The sequence below is a fragment of the Diabrotica virgifera genome, chromosome 5 (genome assembly GCF_917563875.1).
Source record: "Diabrotica virgifera virgifera chromosome 5, PGI_DIABVI_V3a".
In the NCBI taxonomy this organism is placed as follows: domain Eukaryota; kingdom Metazoa; phylum Arthropoda; class Insecta; order Coleoptera; family Chrysomelidae; genus Diabrotica; species Diabrotica virgifera.
Window position 1 is genome coordinate 35746745 of NC_065447.1, and position 19769 is coordinate 35766513.

Here is a 19769-nt window from a genome sequence, read left to right on the forward strand (position 1 = left end):
CGGATTACCACAACCGTAACACTTTAACGGGGTGTTTAGGCTATTGCGCGGCGAATTCGAAGTAATTGCTCCGACGGTAGCACTGTCCGTACGCGAAGAACTCACAATTTCTTTCGAAATCGTAGGTCGATCGGTAGATTGTCAATCACGTAATTTTCGACACGCATTTGTCGATTTGGGCGTTTTGTTATCGTTAAAACAAGGTCTCTCGAATACATCTTCGACTTTTCGTGCCGCTGTAAGCAGCGCCGTAAAAGTGGAAACGGAATCTCTTTAAATCTTTTCTCGAATCCCCTTGTTTAATAATCCATACACCATATCTAACTGGATCTCTTCTGTAAGGCTGCCTGGATCTAGTTGCGCAAGAATAGCCCTACAACGGCAAACAAAGACGTCCACTGTCGTTTTTTCGTCTTGCTCCTCGGCGAATAACTCGCGGTATACGCGATATGCAGGTTTTTTCGGACCGAACGTAACTCTTAGCAAGCTAACAAGTTCCTCCCATGTCTCAATAGTATCTTTGAGGCCTTGATACCATTTTGGTAGGAGCGCTTTGTACCGCCAAACTCGATAACAGCTCTTGAAATTGTTAATTGGTCAACACTACGTTTTGAGTCATGTCTCTGATGTTTATTGCCACAAATCTATTTGAAACAGAGTCCGACTCAGAAGTAATTTTACTCGTACTCAAATGTTCAAGGTTTTGCGTGGAACGCAAATTGTACAAATTATTGGTCATGCAAAATTGGAATGTACTTGCCAGTAAATAGCTGTGTCCACACTTGGATAAAGAATATCTCACAGCACCTTTCTGCACACCACCTTGGAACAACTAGCACTAATCACTCTCGAGTTTGACAAAAACAGAAGGTTTTTACACGTAACCGAAGCAGTCAATTGTCTAATAAATAATAAAAATAGACAAAAGCGTCCGAATAACTAAAGCACTTTGAACAATATGTCGATTCATTTATTATATACCGAAGCGGATGTCCAATACTATAATTACCGACTTTGTTACTTGTTACCACACAATAGGTCCACTAGATTTTTATACCGAAACTAATTATTGTCCGAATATGCAAAATAACTAGCGAAGCGCTTAATTGTTTTTAACTTTTGAGTTAGCGATCTTCTTTTGAACACCGTTGCGAAAAGGGTCCACACTGAATAATTTAACAATTATTATTGCTGAAGCTTACTTTTCTAAGGCGAATTTTCGTTTAAAATACCGAAATATACGATTTATCGCGTAATTTTCACTATAAGCCACAAGATGGGTGACAGTGTAAGGATTACTTAAGGTAATTATCTCAGGTTTTAGGGTAGATTATAAGAAAATCACGATAATCGAACAAATGGTGTATTTTCGTCTATACGTTATAAAATGTCGATACTAACTAAATATAAAACTGAAAATAGCGTCTTTGTATCTTTCCTAGGTAGGTAAATACATCTGGTCATTGGGCCACTGGGCCAGTTCCCGGAAAGGCATATGCCCTCTGGGTCCTTTGACGATCATATCTACAGTCACCCTCCAGAGGCGCATCGTAAGGAATTAGTTTGTTACAGTACATAATTATTAAAAAAACCCTCAAAGGGCCACATCTAAATCACAGAATGTTTTCGATCTACATAGATCAACATCAGTGCTGATACAGGCAAATTACATACTGAGCCACCAAAAATATATGGGTGAAAACCATTTAAATGTTAACAAAATATGTTATGAGTTACATTATTATTAAAAAATCCAAGTGATGGATAAAAATTCGTATGGATATGATCTTTGGCATCTTATGACTCTCCACAAGGCACGTGGGTTGCTTGTTTGAAGTGTAGTATGTCTTTACATTACAGACGGTGGTTAGCATCTAAAGGCTTACAGACAGTCGGAACAGATCAGAAGAAAGGATCAAATACCTCAACAAATAACTTTATAAAATACGTCCACCGAGATACAGTGGAATCGCGATTATACGAGTCCCGACTAACTGAGCCTCTGGATTAACAGAGGTAGTAATTGAAAAGAACAAATTATGTAATAAACTAGCTTGGAGAGCGATATCAAGTGGAAGCGTGTGCGCTGGCTGTTGGTACGCTGAAGAGATGAGTCACTAGCGAGTGTTATTGTTCTAGTCACATTGCTTCTACTGGCCGCCTCCCCACCCACTCCCCCACCCGTCAATTGGAGTCATCACGTAACTTGAAGTGCAATATGAGTTTAAAACGTAAACGATTTGTGGTTTCTTTAGAAACAAAACTAAGTGCTATAAAATGCTTGGATAAGGGTGAGTCAGTAAAGAAGATTGCTGCTGACCTAGGTGTTGTAGAAGTGACTGTGGGAGATTGGAGACGTAAACGAAAAGATATTGAACAATGGGTTAATAAAAGTGAGTGGTGGAAGTGATTTGTTGCGGAAAACTATGAAGAAAGGAGAATATGAACAGACTTCTGAAGCCTAATTTTTATGGTTTTCTAATCTTCGAGGGTTGGGAAGTCGAATTAGTGGCCCCGTGCTTCAAGCTAAGGCTGTCGAGTTTCACACACGGTTTAAGGATGGCGAGGAAAATTTTACTGCAAGTGATGGTTGGCTCAACAGATGGAAGAAGAGGTATGGCATCCGACAACTGAACATTTCGGGTGAAAAACTTTCGGCTGATTCATCTGAAATTGATCCGTTTAATTTAAAATTGAGAGATCTTATTTTAGAGCATGGCCTCACGTCAGACCAAATCTTCAATTGTGAAAACGAGTCTCAATTTCAGAATGCTTCCAAATAAAACACTGGCAGCACAAATTGAAAAAACTTCGCCTAGATACAAAAAAAAGCAAAGAACGAGTAACTCTTTTGATGTGTAGCAACTCTTCTGGGTCCTTAAAATTAAGACCTCTACTTATTGGAAAATCAAAGAATCCAAGGGCTTTTAAAAATATTCAAGTAAACTGCCTACCCACCATGTACAGGAATCAACGTAGTGCGTGGATGAACTGCCAAATTTTTGAAGATTGGTTTTTTGATGAGTTCGTTTGCGTTGTTGAGGCCTACCTAAAAGGAAAAATCTACCAATAAAGCTATTCTTCTTTTGGACAACGCGCCATCTCATCCAGATGCAAGTTCGTTGGTTAGCGGTGACATAAAGCTGTGTTCTTGCCACCAAACGGTCACATCTCCCATCGAACATCTGGACCAAGAAGTTTTAGAGGCTATGAAACGGAACTATCGTCGAAGGCTTCTCCAAGTGTTGTTGACCTGGTTGAATGAGGGAATGACTGTGACAGCAGCCCTTAAAAAATCACCGATAAGGATGTGTCTTACTGGATAGCTTCAGCGTGGGATGATGTGAGAGTATCAACTTTGCAAAACTCATGGCGAAAGCTATTTCAAATTAAAGCAAAAAGTGATGGAAAAAATAATAACTGTATTGCTGAAATAGTAGACCTCGCTAATCAGTTACCAACGGAACTGCCGATAAATGATGAAGACGTCAACGAGTGGATTATGCAAGATCAGCAAATGGAACTGACTGATGATGCAATCGCTGACATGGATATCAACCCACACAATGTCACTGAGGATGACATAGATGAGATAATCGAGAAAATATCTCACTCCGAAGGAATGAAGGCGATTGGAGCTGCCCTCGCCTACATTGAGCAACAGGAAGAGTCAACCCCTACCGAAGTCCTTCATATTCAGCGTTGGCGCAACATCGCAGCGTCAAAACGAGGCCAGAAGTTGACGCAGAAATCTATCAAAGACTTTTTTAAAACATGAAAATGATCCAGTACGTATGTAAATGTTTTCCTATCTATATATTTTAACAATATACCTACTCTGTATACAGGTTTACGTCAATTTTACATAATAAACTAATTCCATACGTCATAACTTTTGAATTTTTCGCTTATTTTAAACAAATACCCGATCTCCGCGTTATCCGAGGTATGCGCGGTCCCAATTAGCTCGGATAATCGCGATTCCACTGTAATAGATATTTCCTAATAATAACGTTGACAGTACATGCCGACATACGTGTCACTTACACCCGATTTCACCAACGATACCTAAATAGTTGCTTTATTAAGTAATTCTTATCGATAGGAACTGCCTAAGTCAATACTTAGAAACAATCGCGTTTCACAACTAAAAGCAATGCTTATCTAGGAAATGCTTTCCTAGGTATTACCTTGGGTACGTTTGAACTATTTTTGATAAATAAAAAGAAGAATAAGATGACATTACCTTACTTTTTCGATTATTTGTCATTATTGTTTGTTTGCCAAGTTGGTTTTATTCAGTTTTGTACTGTTATAGTTATTTTATTTAGCATCTAGTTATTTGTGAATTAAGTTTGTTTAAGTTTTGTATGTTATTTGTATAATATGTACAGTGAAATGGAGGAAAATAAAAGAGTTGTCAATTCCACATAAGTATTATGACGAAAAATTTAAGTTAGTTGAATTGTCGTTAATGATATAATTTTAAAATAAATATGTTGAAAATTGCTTCTTTTATTATTAATTTTTAATGACACACTTTTAGTGATATCATGAATGGGATTTGAAACACAACACTAGTTTGTTAGGTAGTAGGTAGACTATCATCCATAATTTTGTCAATAGACCTGTAAAAAACTCCAAATGATTTTTTATATTTTCCAACACATATTATATTATTAATATAAAAGATAATACAAAATTACAACTACTAATATATCTAATATTACAGAATAACAAAAAAATTAAGGTAGGAATCAAATTATTGACAAACGTCACAAGTACATTAGTCAAAATTGTAAAAACATAACCTGACTGTCAACGATAAGTAATACCTAAAGTTTAGGGAGATCGAAAACCGTATCCTAACGTAAGGTAATGCTTAAGCGGTTTAGGCAATTCTTATCGTATGGTGAAATCGGTTTTAGAGTTAGGAAGTACTTAAACCCACTTATGTAATTCTTAAATATTTAGGTATCGTTGGTGAAATCGGGCAATAATGTTTTGAAAACACTGTAGTGTGTTTGTTGTTGTACAGTTGTTTGTGTGTTTTGTTGGAACAACTAAATTGTAACAGGCAATCATTGCTATTATTTGGTAGAATATTGTCTTAAATTGTTTAAATGAATTATTGCGTCCTTAAGTATTTATTAACTTTACAGAGGACGAAACGGTCCTAAATTCTGGCTCCACCGAGTGCAGCAGTTACTCCTCCGAGGAATTTCTACAAGAAGTGTCTTCCGTCTACAACAGAGAGGGATGGTTGTTGATAGGCGGCGTCCAAGGAACTTCGAGTAATGCGTTCGAAGCCATGGCGGAGGCGATGAGTATCTTAAAGTGTAGGTATGCATAGATACAGGCACATTTTTATTTTCCAACGCTTTATAATTATTATTTTACGTACTCTTATTTATTGTTTTTTATGTGCTCATTGTATAATTAATTTTACCTGTGTCGGATGTGGGCCCGGCTTCTCAAGAATACACCCACAGAATCTCCTACTTATCTTAAAAGGTGACTAACGGTAGCAGCTAACCGCTGTCGTACACAACATTTCCTTTTAGTCTTACCCATTTATTTATCCTAAAACCTATCTCAGCCACACCCTGAGTGTGGGATGAGTCCTTTTGACCGTGTTTGAGTGAGCGGGGTACATTTTGCACGGGGAGTGTGTGTGGCATAATATGTCGCGCACTCTACACACAAAATGCGTAACTTCACGCTTACTTCTTCACTCACACACTCGCCAACCCGTTTTGCTATTGTGGCGAGTTATGGCTAAATACCCGCAACAAAATGGTGAGTTTGAAAACAAGCGGAATAAGTACCCCAGATAGGGAGGATAAACTTGTTTAAGTCTTATACGATAAACATGGTCAGTCCAGCTGATTGGGGGGAAGACAAAAATTCACTATCAAGACGTAAGACGAAGACAACAACAGAGCTAAATATAGCCAGTCTCAATATACAAACTGAGATCCACAGATCGCCTACATGAATTGGAGGAAGAACTCTCTAGTACCAAATGGGATATATTGGGTCTATCGGAAACTAGAATGGGCGATGAAAAAACTACAAAACTTAAATCGAAACACCTTCTATTTCAAAATAATATACAAACAAGGTCACATGTAGGTGGGGTGGCTGGCTGTCTTAATACATAGAAAAATCAGACATGTATTAAAGAAAAAACAAGCCATTTCGCTATTTCAAGCAGAGTATGTAGGAGACCGATGGTTAAAAACAAATGCCTAACAATATACAAAGAGCTCAACAGGGAAATTGAAAGAAAGATAAATATAGCTAAGAAAGAGTGGATGAAAGAAAACTCTGAAAAACAGAAAGAAATGTGGGAACAATATCTTAAAGATTTGTGTGGTGATCAGAAAACAGAAGAGCCCCCACAAATAGATACAGGTGGAAAATTAAATATTCTAACCGAGGAAGTTATGCAGGCAATAAAAGACGCAAAGAACAACAAGGCACCCGGCGAAGATCTAACAACAGCCGAACATTTTAAACACCTAAGTGATAATGCTGTCAGGAAATTAACCTACCTCTTTAACATTATATATGAACATGTCACTCTACCACATGACTGACTAACATCCACATATGTAGCTCTTCCTAAAAAACAAAAAGCAAGGAAGTGTGAAGACCATCGAACTGTATCCCTAATGAGACATGCCGCTAAAATTTTTATACGAATAATTTATAACCGAATTCACAATAAATGTGAAGAATATCGGAGTAGTTCTCAATATGCTTTTAGAAAAGGTACAGCTACCAGAGAAGCAATTATGGGATTGACACTGATGGCAGAAAGGTATCTTGAGGTTCAAAAACGGCCGTATGTATGCTTTGTCGATTATAGAAAGGCCTTCGACCGCACCAGACACGAAAAATGGATTGAGGTGCTAAAAGAAGTAGAGTTGGACGGACAGGACATAGCTATCATACCCAATATATACTGGAACCACACAGGATCCGTTGTAACAGAGAACGGAAACACCAATTGCATAAACATAAAGCGAGTGCATCAAGGGCGCATTCTATCCCCTCTATTATTTAATGTCTATGCTGAACATATCATCAGAGCTTCTCTTGAAGATGACCCCGAAGGTGTCAGAGTCAATGGAATCATCACTAACAATGTTAGATATGCCGATGAGACCGTAGTATTAGCGGAAACAGAAGACCAATTAAAAATATTGATGAACATATTATTAGAAGAAAGTCACAGGCAGGAGTTGAAAATTAACTTTTCCAAAATTATGGTATTCCACAAGAATCCCCATGAACAAATTACACCCAACATTCAAATAAATGGTATCACCCTTCAGAGTTCCCAAAGCTTCACATATACCTGGGCAGAGTGCTAAGTAGTCAGCTAGACCACTTAAAAGAAATTAGAAGACGCATTTAAATAGCAAAGTCTGGTTTCATGAACATGTGTAAAATGCTCTGTAACCCCAAGCTATCAGTCACAATTAGATTGAGAACACTAAAGTATTATGTGTGGTCTCTATTACTATATGGCTGTGAGACCTAGACATTAAAACAGTATGACGTCAACAGACTGCATTCATTCGAAATGTGGATGTATCGCCAAATGCTAAGAATAAGCTGGACCAGCAGGATTACAAATGAAGAAGTACTGGAAATAATGAACACACGTCCTCATCTGGTCATTACAATCAAAATTAGAAAACGTCATATCTAGGACACAAAATGCGCCATAGGGAATTTGAGCAGCTCCAAGTAATATTAGAAGGTAAAAGGCGTACAGGAAGAAAGAAAAAATCCTGGCTCCGAAACATCAGAGATTGGACCCACACAGCAGGAAATGACTTAATTTATCAAGCCCAGAACAGAGAGAAAGGACCCCGCAGAAACCTTATGGGAAATGGCTCTCTGTCAAATGTCAAATCAAACTTTGGATTCTGGTAGTCCTTGATGTGTAGAACAAAAGACTCAAAGGGCGCATAGCTCGAAAAAATCATGGTTTTAAGATATAATAAGCCTCTGAAGTTATAGGTACAGTGAGGAAGTTATAGGTACAGTGAGAATGGGTGATTCTGGAGATAAATTACAAATCAGGTCGATTTTTATTTTTAAATTATAATTTTTTAACATATACAGTGTGTCTGCGTAACTTGGAACCATATGGGAACATTTTTATGAACAATTTTACGAAAAAAAAAAGTTATTCTTTATAAAGTGCTCGGCATAGTCCAAAACCTAAGACGCAATCATCAGATATAAAATTTTATCAACAGTATACGAGCTATGTCAAAAAATATGAATTTGGCTCAAGAGTAAAGTGCCTTTATATTTCACAATATAAAAATTATAAAAAGTTGTTCAGAAATAATAACTATGTTTCAATATGCAATTGCATCCTTCTAGTTGAAATATTGTAAACTATAAAGGTATTTTACTCTTGAGCGAAATTCATATTTTTTAATGTTGTTCTGAAGCTATTTTCTTGTGGCATTTTTACAATTTTAACTATTTATAATGGGAAATAAGCCACAATATTATTAAAAAATGATTTTTATTAACGTTTCGACGCCCAAATCGGGTGCCGTTGTCAAAATACAAAATACTACTAACATAAACAAAAATGTTGTTGCTTAGTAAAAAAATTCTTCTAATAATTTATTTAATTTGACTCATTTATATGTGTATATACATATTTTTTGACATACCTCGTATAAAATTGAAAAACATTAATATCTTATGATTGCATCTTAGTTTTTTGACTATTCAGACATTTTTGTAAAGATCATTTTTTTCTCGCAAAATAATAATAACGGAGTTATCTTAAATAAAAATGATGTTGGGTATCAGCAATTTGATTTGAGGAAAATTTTCAAAAAAAAAATTTTAATTAGAAGCGTGTAAATGCATATTATAACATAACTTTTAATTACACACAACTTTTCTTAATAACAATTTTTGATATTGTGAAATATAAAGGCACTTTATCTTGAGCGAAATTCATATTTTTGGATATACCTCGTATATTATGGATAAAACTTAATATCTTATGATTGCATCTTAGGTTTTAGACTATGCAGAGCACTTTATGAAGAATAACTTTTTTTCGTAAAATTGATATTAAAAAAGTTTCCCATATGGTTCCAAGTTACGCAGACACGCTGTATATCATACTAGTGATGTCATCCATCTGGGTGTGATGGCGCAATCGATGATTTTTTTTAATAAGAATAGGGGTCGTGTGATAGTTTATTTGAGAGGTTATTAAATTCTCTATTCAATAATATAAACATTAACAATATTATTTTCACGGGGTGCCCAGAAAATTTTTTTGAATTAAATTAATTGAGACAAAAAGAAGAATGTATATAATTTATTTAATTCGAAATACATTTTACTGTTGTCCGAAACCAGAAACGAATGTTTATTTTATAAATAAATATTGTTTTTCGCTTATATTCAATATTAAAGCTGCCACACACCTGCCTCTTAGCAGTTTGAACATTTAATTTAAGCGAAAAGCAATGTTTATTTTTCAAATTAACATTTTTTCTGTTTTCTGCCAGCAGTAAAATGTATTTCGAATTAAATAAATTATATACATTATTCTTTTTGTCTCAATTAATTTAATTCAAAAAAAAATTTGGGCACCCTGTATAAATAATATTGTTAGTGTTTATATTATTGAATAGAGACTTTAATAACCTTTCAAATGAGCTATCACACGACCCCTATTGTTTTAAAACAAATCATCGATTGCCTCATCACGCTCAGATGGATGACGTCACTAGTATGATATATATGCCAAAAAATTATAATTTAAAAATAAAAATCGACCTGACTTGTAATTTATCTCCAGAGTCGCCCATTCTCGAGAAAATGAATTATTTATTCCAACTCAAACGTCCTCACTGTACCTGTGTTTCAGAGCATTTGACAGAGAGCCATTTCCCATAAGGTTTCTGCGGGGTCCTTTGCCATATTGATCGCCAACCTCAATAGAGAAGGCACTTAGGAGGAGGATAATATGTTGTTCTTCAAATATAGAAAACTCATTGATGATTGGATCGGCCGATCCAGATAGCACCAACCAGATCTAGTTAGCGTAGACCATATTTTAGCTTTTTCTTCGGAATTTTATTCCTTAGCCATTTTTCTACTGTTTTCGTAAAATTTCATGTACCAACGTAGTATTTTTTGTTTGTTATGCTAGTATACAGTATGCTAGTATACAGTGATGAGCGCACTAATAACCGGCAAAATAAGGCAAAAGATGGAAAACATATTAAGTTGTGAGATAAAAAGGGATGAACCTAGTAGAGGTGTTAAATTTAGCGATATTAACATAAAAATTGACATTATATTGATTGTTTCCCACCTTTAGACGTATCGGACGAGTTTGAGAAATGCCACTGTCACAGTGACAGTTTTAGTTGACATACTCCTCTGATACGTCTAAAGGTGGGAAACGATCAATATAATGTCAATGTTTATGTTACTATCGCTAATTTTAATACCTCTACTAGTTTTATTTCTTTTTATCTCACAATTTAAAATGTTTTCCATCTTTGGCGCTATTTTGCCGGTCATTAGTGCGCTCATCACTGTATAATAAAACATCATATATCGCTATATTTTTCAGCTGAACTGTTGAAGCATGACCATACAATAAGGGACGTATGTTCTGTTACTATGTACATCGGAGATATGTCGGAGTATGCAGCACTGAACAAATTGTATGTGGATACATTCACCTTTACAAATCCACCAAGCAGAGCCTGTGTCCAAGTTCCCTTTAACGAGAACAATCCCGTGCGATTAGAAGCGATATCTTGGAAGGCGCCTATTAAAAGTATTGGAGATTCAAAAGTTGAAAGGTGAGAGGGATATATCAATAGCATAATCAAAGGGTAGAAGGTATATAAATTATAGATTATCTCTGCATCAGACGCAAATGGTTGGAAATAATAATTAACTCGCTAAGAAAATTGTGTACGCATTTGTAGATCGATCGCCTTTTTTAGTTTTTAATTGTCCTCATGACGCATGCGAGATAACTAGTGGAGGAGCAATAAGCAAAAAATACGTATACATTTTCCTTGTCCAGCCCTTATCTATCGAGCAATTAGAATCTCTTGGATGGTAACAATATCCTGCTTTATATATTGTATCTTAACAGACATCTTTTGCTCAGCACATCTTGGTAGACATTTCTTAACATTTGTTTTGACTGTTTGGCTTTTGGTTATTAGCATAAAGGTATCTGCAAGTTTTTCAAACCTACACTAATAATTTAAATATTGCATCTGTAGGGAATTAAACTACAATTATTGATCGTAATGAGAATTGCATTTTACATTTTTGTTGAGCATGTTGATTTTTGAGTTAAGCATTTTTTTCGAATAAGGCAAAACATTACTATAAAGACTATAAACGATCATAACTTCGAAATGGTTAAAGAATTTAAATATCTAGGAGTAACAATCACAAATGACAACAAAATAGAGCGAGAAGTTGAAACGCGAATAATGGCAGGAAACAGATCTGTCTTTGCAATGCAACATCTAATGAAGTCAAAACGTCTTTCACGAGACGCAAATATCCAGATATATAAAACCATAATACGACCAGCAGTCGCGTATGGAAGCGAAACATGGACGCTAACAAAAAGAGAAGTAAATAAATTGCTGGTGTGGGAACGTAAAATCTTTCGGATGATATATGGCCCTTGCAGAGACAGCGTGACAAACGAATGGAGGCGCAGATACAATAACGAGTTATGAGTCTCTATTCGGAAAGAAAACTCTAGTCAGATATATAAAAGCCAATAGACTCAGATGGGCAGGGCATGTGATACGCAGTAACGACAATCGCCTTATAAACAATGTGTTTTGGGAAAGGCCAGATGGAAGAAGGTCTGTAGGACGGCCTAGAAAACGGTGGAAAGATACAGTCAAAGAAGATCTGGAGAAAATGGGAGTGAGACAATGGGAATTAGTGGCACAGGACTAACGCCATTGATTATTATGATGATGTTGAGTTTTGATGCGTTCAGTGTGCACCAGGTCTTGCGTGGTAGGTTAAATCCAGGAGGTCTCTCCGTGATGTGTTTTTCTCGCATTTTCGGCTTCAAAAATGTTTACTAATGACTAGTGAAATTTGTGAGACTCAGCTTAAAGGCTTTTAACGGTTCTGGTTCTATGTTCTTTAAAAATTAGCCGTAAAGCCGTATTTTGAATAATAGTCCTGTCGCCAGGGGGGTACAACGGCCTTCTTAATTCAGATGGACTTACCCAAGTTTTTTTATGTATTTTGACCCGTAAAACACGAATTTTTTGGGTAACAGTTGATCCGGATGTCGATAAGATTGTTATAAACAAAGAAGTTGAGGAATTACATAACAGCGATTTCTCGCAAAACAAAACATTTTTTTGTATTTTTTGGGTCATTCTTAGTGTGACCAACTCCAATTCAGTCGAATTCGGGACAAGGCTGAAAAAAATACCTGAAATTCGGGACTTTTCAGTGAAAAACGGGCCATTTTCCAAAACCCGAAAAAAAACATTTATAAGCCATCATCACATCGTTGCACGCGGCACGCCTCGGACAGGGACACCTGATTCATATGTACACCTATACTGTATAGGCTATACATGAATTGATACTGTTTTTGAATCGTCTTTTCAGGACGATATTTAAAATACAGAAAAGAAAGAAAGTCCGCAGTTTGAGTTTTCGTAGAACTATAATACCACGATATAAAAAATACATGCGTTTTGAAGGTGGTATTAGTATCACGCTCTAAAAATTGTCAACTTTTTTCGTCCCACCAATTTCTCAGAAAAATAACGTATTCAAAATTTCAAAATAGAATTTTACCAAAACCTCGAAAATTCGGATGGCCCGGAAGCCTTGTCCGGGACTCCGGGACACGACTTCCTAATTCGGGCCATGTCCCGGATTTTTCGGGCTAGTTGGTCACACTAGTCATTCTAACCAAAAAATGTTCCTACAAGTTTTTTCGTAGGATGCATAGTTTTCGAGATAAACGCGGTTGAACTTTCAAAAAATGGAAAAATTGCAATTTTTGAACCCGAATAACGTTTGAATAAAAAATAAAATAGCAATTCTGCTTACCGCCTTTAAAAGTTTAGGTCAAATTATATCTGTTTTGAATATTTGCATTGCTAAAAATTTATTTTTTGATTGTTAAAAAAAGCTATAAACACATACTGTTTCCCGTGCCTAATACATGCGTTTTAATGCATGCTACTTAGAAATAGCCCCGCTTGCACTCTTACCTCTTCTACGTACTCGTTCGATTTTAAATGAGAAATCATTGAAACATCACTCAAGCACTAGGTGTTTATAGCTTTGTTTTAACAATAAAATAATACATTTTTGGCAATACAAATAATTAAAACCGATATAATTTGACTTGAACTTTCAAATGCGGTAAGCAGAATTGCTATTTTATTTTTTAATCAAAAGTTTTTCGGGTTGAAAAATTCCAATTTTTCGATTTTTTGAAAATTCAACCGCGTTTATCTCGAAAACTATGCATCCTACGAAAAAATTTGTAGGAACATTTTTTGGTTAAAATGGCCCAAAAAATACAAAAAAATGTTTTGTTTTGCGAGAAATCGCTGTTATGTGATTCCTCAACTTCTTGGTTTATAACAATATTATCGACATCCGGATCAACTGTTACCCAAAAAATTCGTGTTGTACAGGTCAAAATCCATAAAAAAAACTTGGGTAAGTCCATCAGAATACAGGAGGCCGTTGTACCCCCCCTGGCGACAGGACTATAAGTAGTATTCATTTGTTGTAGTAAAGATTCATTAATGTTTTTCTGAAGCTTTGTGGCATTTTTGTAATTAACTATTTTTAATGGCAAATTAGCCACAATTTTACTAAAAAAAGATTTTATTAACGTTTCGACGTCCAAATCGGATGCTAAACGGCATCCAATTTGGACGTCGTAACGTTAATAAAATAATTTTTCTAGTAAAATTGTGGCTTATTTCTCATTAAAAATAGTTAATTAAAGATTCATTGTTGAAGAAATAAATTATTGAGATGTTATTAACAGTGTGGATCATGCTGTATCGTTGGATAGTACAATTCTGGACCTCGAGGTAAACTACACTATGTCGACATGGGATTATTTTGAATAAGTTCCTTTAATCCCCTTATTTTATTAGTTGGATTATACAAATTGGTTATAGATTATCAGTAGTAATTGCACAAGAGCTCTAAAATTATTGAAATTTTCCCGAGTGACACTTTGATAGTTTTAATTTCAGTTTTAAAATTATGTCAAAGTGTCACGAGAGCAAAAATTCTATATTAATTTTAGAGATCGAGTGCAATTTGTTGCGATTATTTCATGAATAAAACTGTTCAAAACCAAAATGTTATTGTAATTTATTTATGTATTTTAGTAAGTACAAATTAGTACAATTAAACAAACAGTTGTTATAAATATTAATTTGACGGTTGAAAGTCATCACTTTTATAATTTTTAAAACATTAATTGTCATTAATGTCACTGAATGTATTTTTTCGTAGCAACGAAGGGCATCTGACGTAATATACTTGACGACGGGAAATTATCAAAAATTATCGATTTAATTCAGATTTCTGTAGCTTTCTATTGGTCAGAATCTCCTATGAATGAAATAATCATTAAAATATGGTCATACTGCCTTTCAACCAATAGGGAACTTGCACATTTTTTTTATTACATAATAATGTTCAGTTTTGTAAAAAAATAAGATTTCCAAAATTTCACTCTTCAGAAACTCATAATAACTTAGAAGTACAAATTTAAAGTCTTCTTTATCTTAAAGTAGTTCAAACGACCCGTGACGTCACAGAGTTTAACTATGTGGTTCAGTTTATGGTTATATTTACGTATATTCTTCTTCTTCTTTAGTTTATTGGCCTCCACCTACTTGGGTATTTAGCCATATCGTCGTCGGGGAATAAAGGAAAAATATTTATATTCTAATGACATTTATCGTATGTCATTGTAATAAAATATACCAGTTTGTTGAGATTGCGGTTTGATACAGTTTTTGAAGGAAAGGAAAGAAGGTTTACTATTGAAAATAAAACCATTTTGTAAAAGTACAAATTTTCTATGAATAGTTCAAACAATCAAAAACATTTGTAACGTCACATAACTGTATTTTCTACGACGTTTATAATGTCTAATTTGAAATTATATATGCAATTGGTGTAGAATGTAAACATACAACCCAGTGACGTCACGACGCGTTTTTGGGGTGGCTGGTATAAGTTGAATTTTTAGTCGTCTTTAGCAAAACTTTTTTATTTTTGATACAGGTTCCAAATTATGTTCTGTTGTGATTTATACCATTTTTTTCGAATTTAAAATGTTATGTAAGTTCCCTATTATGGGATATATCCGATTTTTGTTAACATCCTAAGTGCTCTAAACTTTGTTGTAAACACACGCTAAACACAGTTGATCGAAATCACATAGTGTAAGTAGTTTACCTCCGAGGTCAAGAATTGTAGATCATATTATGATCAGATGATCAGGGTTTGCAATAACTTCATAACAGAGTTGATGACAGAGGTGATGTATGTAATGTTTAATTTAGTGCTTTTTCATTTTTTTTTTTAGGCAAACTATGCATGTCCAGAGCAGGTCTCATTGGGCTCCAGCAAACATCGGACCATACAGTCAAAGTGTGCGGGTGAAGAACTTCGTTCATTTAGGTAACATATTTTCAGAAAATAAATATTTTATAACAAAAATTAATATGAAACACCAAATTCTTGCTCTAAGTTAGTTGTTAGAACTACTTTCTATGAAACTTTTTAATTGTGATTATACCTTTTAGCTGGACAGATCGGATTAGTACCAGGTAGCTTGGAGATGATAAAAGGTGGTATAAAAGCTGAATGTCGGTTGGTTTTAAGACATTTGAAAAGACTGTTGATGGCTGTGGACCCTAAATTTAGTTTAAGGAATGTAGTGCAGGTTAGTTAAAGGTCAAATTATTTTTCATATGGAACATAAAAGAAATATGTATGACTAGGCCTAATTTCTGTTTTATACAGGGTGTCCCGAAAAGATTGGTCATAAATTATACCACAGATTCTGGGGTCAAAAATAGCTTGATTGAACCTCACCTGTATACAATAGTGCACACAAAAAAAGTTACAGCCCTTTGAAGTTACAAACTGAAAATCGATTTTTTTTTTCATATATCGAAAACTCTTAGAGATTTTTTATTGAAAATGGACATGTGGTATTCTTATAGTAGCAGCATCTTAAAAAAAATTAAGGTGAAATTTGTGCACCCCATAAAAATTTTATGGGGGTTTTGTTCCCTTAAACCCCCCAAACTTTTGTGTACGTTCCAATTAAATTATTATTGTTGCACTATTAGGTAAACACAATATTTTTAAAACTTTTTTGCCTCTAAATACTTTTTTGATAAGCCAGTGTTTATCGAGATATTTTGAATATTTGTCGAATCCACCACATATTTGTATATGGTTAAGTATGATTATAGAGAGCTGTTAATAATCTGAAAATTTATTTATAATTTACATTATCAGGTATATTTTGAAAAAGAAGAAACATCTCGATAAAAGGTGACTTCTCAAAAAAGTTTTAAAAACACTGTGTTTACCTAATGGTACCACAATAATAGTTTAACGTACACAAACGTTTGGGGGGTTTAAAGGAACAAAACCCCCATAAATTTTTTATGTAAACATATTAAAAAAGAAGCCGCATCCCGATAAAAACTGGCTTATCTAAAAAATACCAAGAGGCAAAAAGTTTTAGAAACGTTATGTTGAACTAATGGTACCACAATAATGAATTAATTGGAACGTACACAAAAGTTTGGGGGGGTTTAAGGGAACAAAACCCCCATAAAATTTTTATGTGGTGGACAAATTTCACTATAATTTTGTTTTAAGATATTCCTGCCATAAGAATGCCCCATGTCCATTTTCAATAAAAAATCTTTCGATAAAAAATCGATTTTCATTTTGTAACTTCAAAGGGCTGTAACTTTTTTTATGAGCACATTTGTACTAAGGTAAGTTAGGTTCAATCGAACTATTTTTGACGCCAGAATGTGTGGTATAATTTATGACCAATCTTTTCGGGACACCCTGTATCTTCTTCATGTGCCGTGCTCGATTATCGAACGTTGGCTATCAAATTGGCTATAGTAATTTTGTTAACGGCAGCTCGGAAAAGGGATGCAGAGGATCTGTTATACCATTCTCTCAGGTTTTTAAGCCATGACGTTCTTCTTCGACCTGGCCCTCTTCTTCCGTCTACCTTGCCTTGTATTATTAAATGGAGTATATTATATCTCTCTGGGTGTCGCATAACATGGCCAAAATATTCAAGTTTTCGATTTTTAACTGTTCTGACGACTTCTGTGACTTTTCCCATCCGGTGCAAAACAACTTCGTTACGAACTCTATCCACCCAACTTATTTGTATAGTTCACTATACACCCTGTATAGTTCATTAAAATAAGTATTGTTCAACATATAGGTTAATCTAACGATTGATCACAAATATACTTAATCATCATAATCATCATAATTCTCTTTGCCTTATCCCTATGCGGGGTCGGCTTCCCTAATTGCATTTCTCCACACAATTCTATTTTCGGTCATATCAATGTAATTCCCCTTTACCAAGATGTCCTGCCTTATCGTCTCCCCCCAGGTCTTCTTTGGTCTTCCTCTTATACTCCTTCCAGGAATCTGCACTTCAGCTATTCTTCGTATTGGGTGATTAACGTTTCGACGTTGAACATAACCAAACCATCTTAACCTATGCTCTCTCAATTTGGCATCAATTGGTGCCACACCTAGACTTCCCCTAATATACTCATTTCTAATTTTATCCTTCTTTGTCACTCCACTCATCCATCTAAGCATTCTCATTTCCGCCACATGCATTCGTTGTTCCTCTTTCTTTTTCACTGCCCAACATTCAGTTCCGTACATCATAGCCGGTCTTATGGCTGTTTTATAGAATTTTTCCTTCAGCTTCATTGGAATTTTTCTGTTACACAACACACCACTCGCTTCTTTCCACTTCATCCATCCAGCCATAATTCTACTGCATGCATCTTTATCTATTTCTCCATTACTCTGTAATACCGATCCTAGGTACTAAAAACTATTGCTTTTCACAATCATTTCACCATCCAAAGATACCATTTTATTTGTAGTAGCTCCATCTTTAAATGAACATTCCAGATACTCGTGTTTTTGTCCTACTAAGTTTTAAACCTTTTTCCTCCAGAGCTTGTCTCCACTGTTCCAGTTTTTGTTCTAAGTCCCTTTCACTATTTCCTACTAACACGACATCATCAGCATACATTAAAGACCATGGAATGTTACCCTGTAGTTTAGCTGTTATCTGGTCCAAAACTAATGAGAATAAATACGGACTAAGCACAGAGCCTTGGTGCAATCCTACTTTCACATGAAATTTATCAGTCTCTCCCACACCTGTCCTAACACTAGTCGTTACTCCCTCATACATATCCCTCACAATCTTTACATATTCACCAAGGACTCCTTTTTTATTGAGTGCCCACCACAGAATCGCTCGAGGAACTCTATCATATGCTTTCTCAAGATCAATGAATACCATATGAGCGTTTGTTTCTTTACTCCTGTATTTTTCCCTCAACTGCCTTATAATGAAAATTGCATCTGTTGTTGATCTACCCTGGATAAAGCCAAATTTATTCTCTTATATTTCGGTCTCTTCACGTATCCGTCTATCAATTACTCTTTCCCATATTTTCATGGTGTGACTAAGCAGTTTTATAGCCCTGTAGTTTGTACTACAAATATACTTAAATTGAACATAAATATGGTGCATATGTGTCAGCAAACAAGCATTTTTTTTTTGTTTTGATTCTGGCCTTGGTTTAGAACCTTTAGCCACGTAATTACATATAAAATTATTATTCGTTCATACAAAATTGTCCAGTATACACTTAAAAATAAAGAATAATAAAAAATAAAGCTTTTTTTTTTTTTTTTTTTGTTTTTTTTATGGCATTGACTTGGGTGTCATTTAGCCAGTCACAACTTTTTTTTTTGTTTTCTGTTCATACATAAGGAAGGCAATGAGGTCCTTAGAGTTCCATAGCAAACTCTTCTACAGCTCTCTACTCAGTTCAAAAGCTGGCCGCTATGGACTGTCCAAGTTGCTCACCACATTTTCCATTATGTATCTTCTTCTTCTTCTTCTTCTTCTTCTTCTTTTTTCATATGTACATAATATTCCAAATTATCAGGATTAACAAGTTTAGAGATTAATTTTAGTTTCACAGATAAATTTCATTAAACAAGCTTACATTAAAATAAAGCTTACAAATAACAATGTCTACTTACCAGAGCTGGGACGAGTCCTCAAAAAAAGGATTCGAATCACGGATCCGAATCATGAGATATGATAGCAATCACGGATCCGAGTCCGAATCCTTTTTACTAAAAAACAAGGATTCGAGTCCATTTTTCGGATCACGAATCACGGATCATATCAGTGTAATGATGTATGATTCCTAATCTAATACTGTCTTCTGTCTATCTATTACTCACCATGACATGCAGAAAAATGATATAAAAATATATTCTGTCCATTTAGCCACTCTCAGTTTGGTTTAACTTTTTTATAACGTGTGTTTTGTGTAGGGTTGGTTACTCTTTCCCGGTGACACTTTAGGAAC

General features: G+C 35.0%; 1 protein-coding gene across 1 annotated transcript in view; it reads left to right on the top strand.

Moving 5' to 3' along the window:
* Nucleotides 1–19769, top strand: part of LOC126885681 (uncharacterized) — a 67785-nt gene that overhangs the window by 26839 nt on the left and 21177 nt on the right. The window contains exons 6-9 of the mRNA XM_050652383.1: nt 5163–5339; nt 10646–10880; nt 15662–15756; nt 15882–16021. Coding sequence (XP_050508340.1) covers nt 5163–5339; nt 10646–10880; nt 15662–15756; nt 15882–16021 — 647 coding nt within the window. The remainder of the gene's footprint in view (nt 1–5162; nt 5340–10645; nt 10881–15661; nt 15757–15881; nt 16022–19769) is intronic.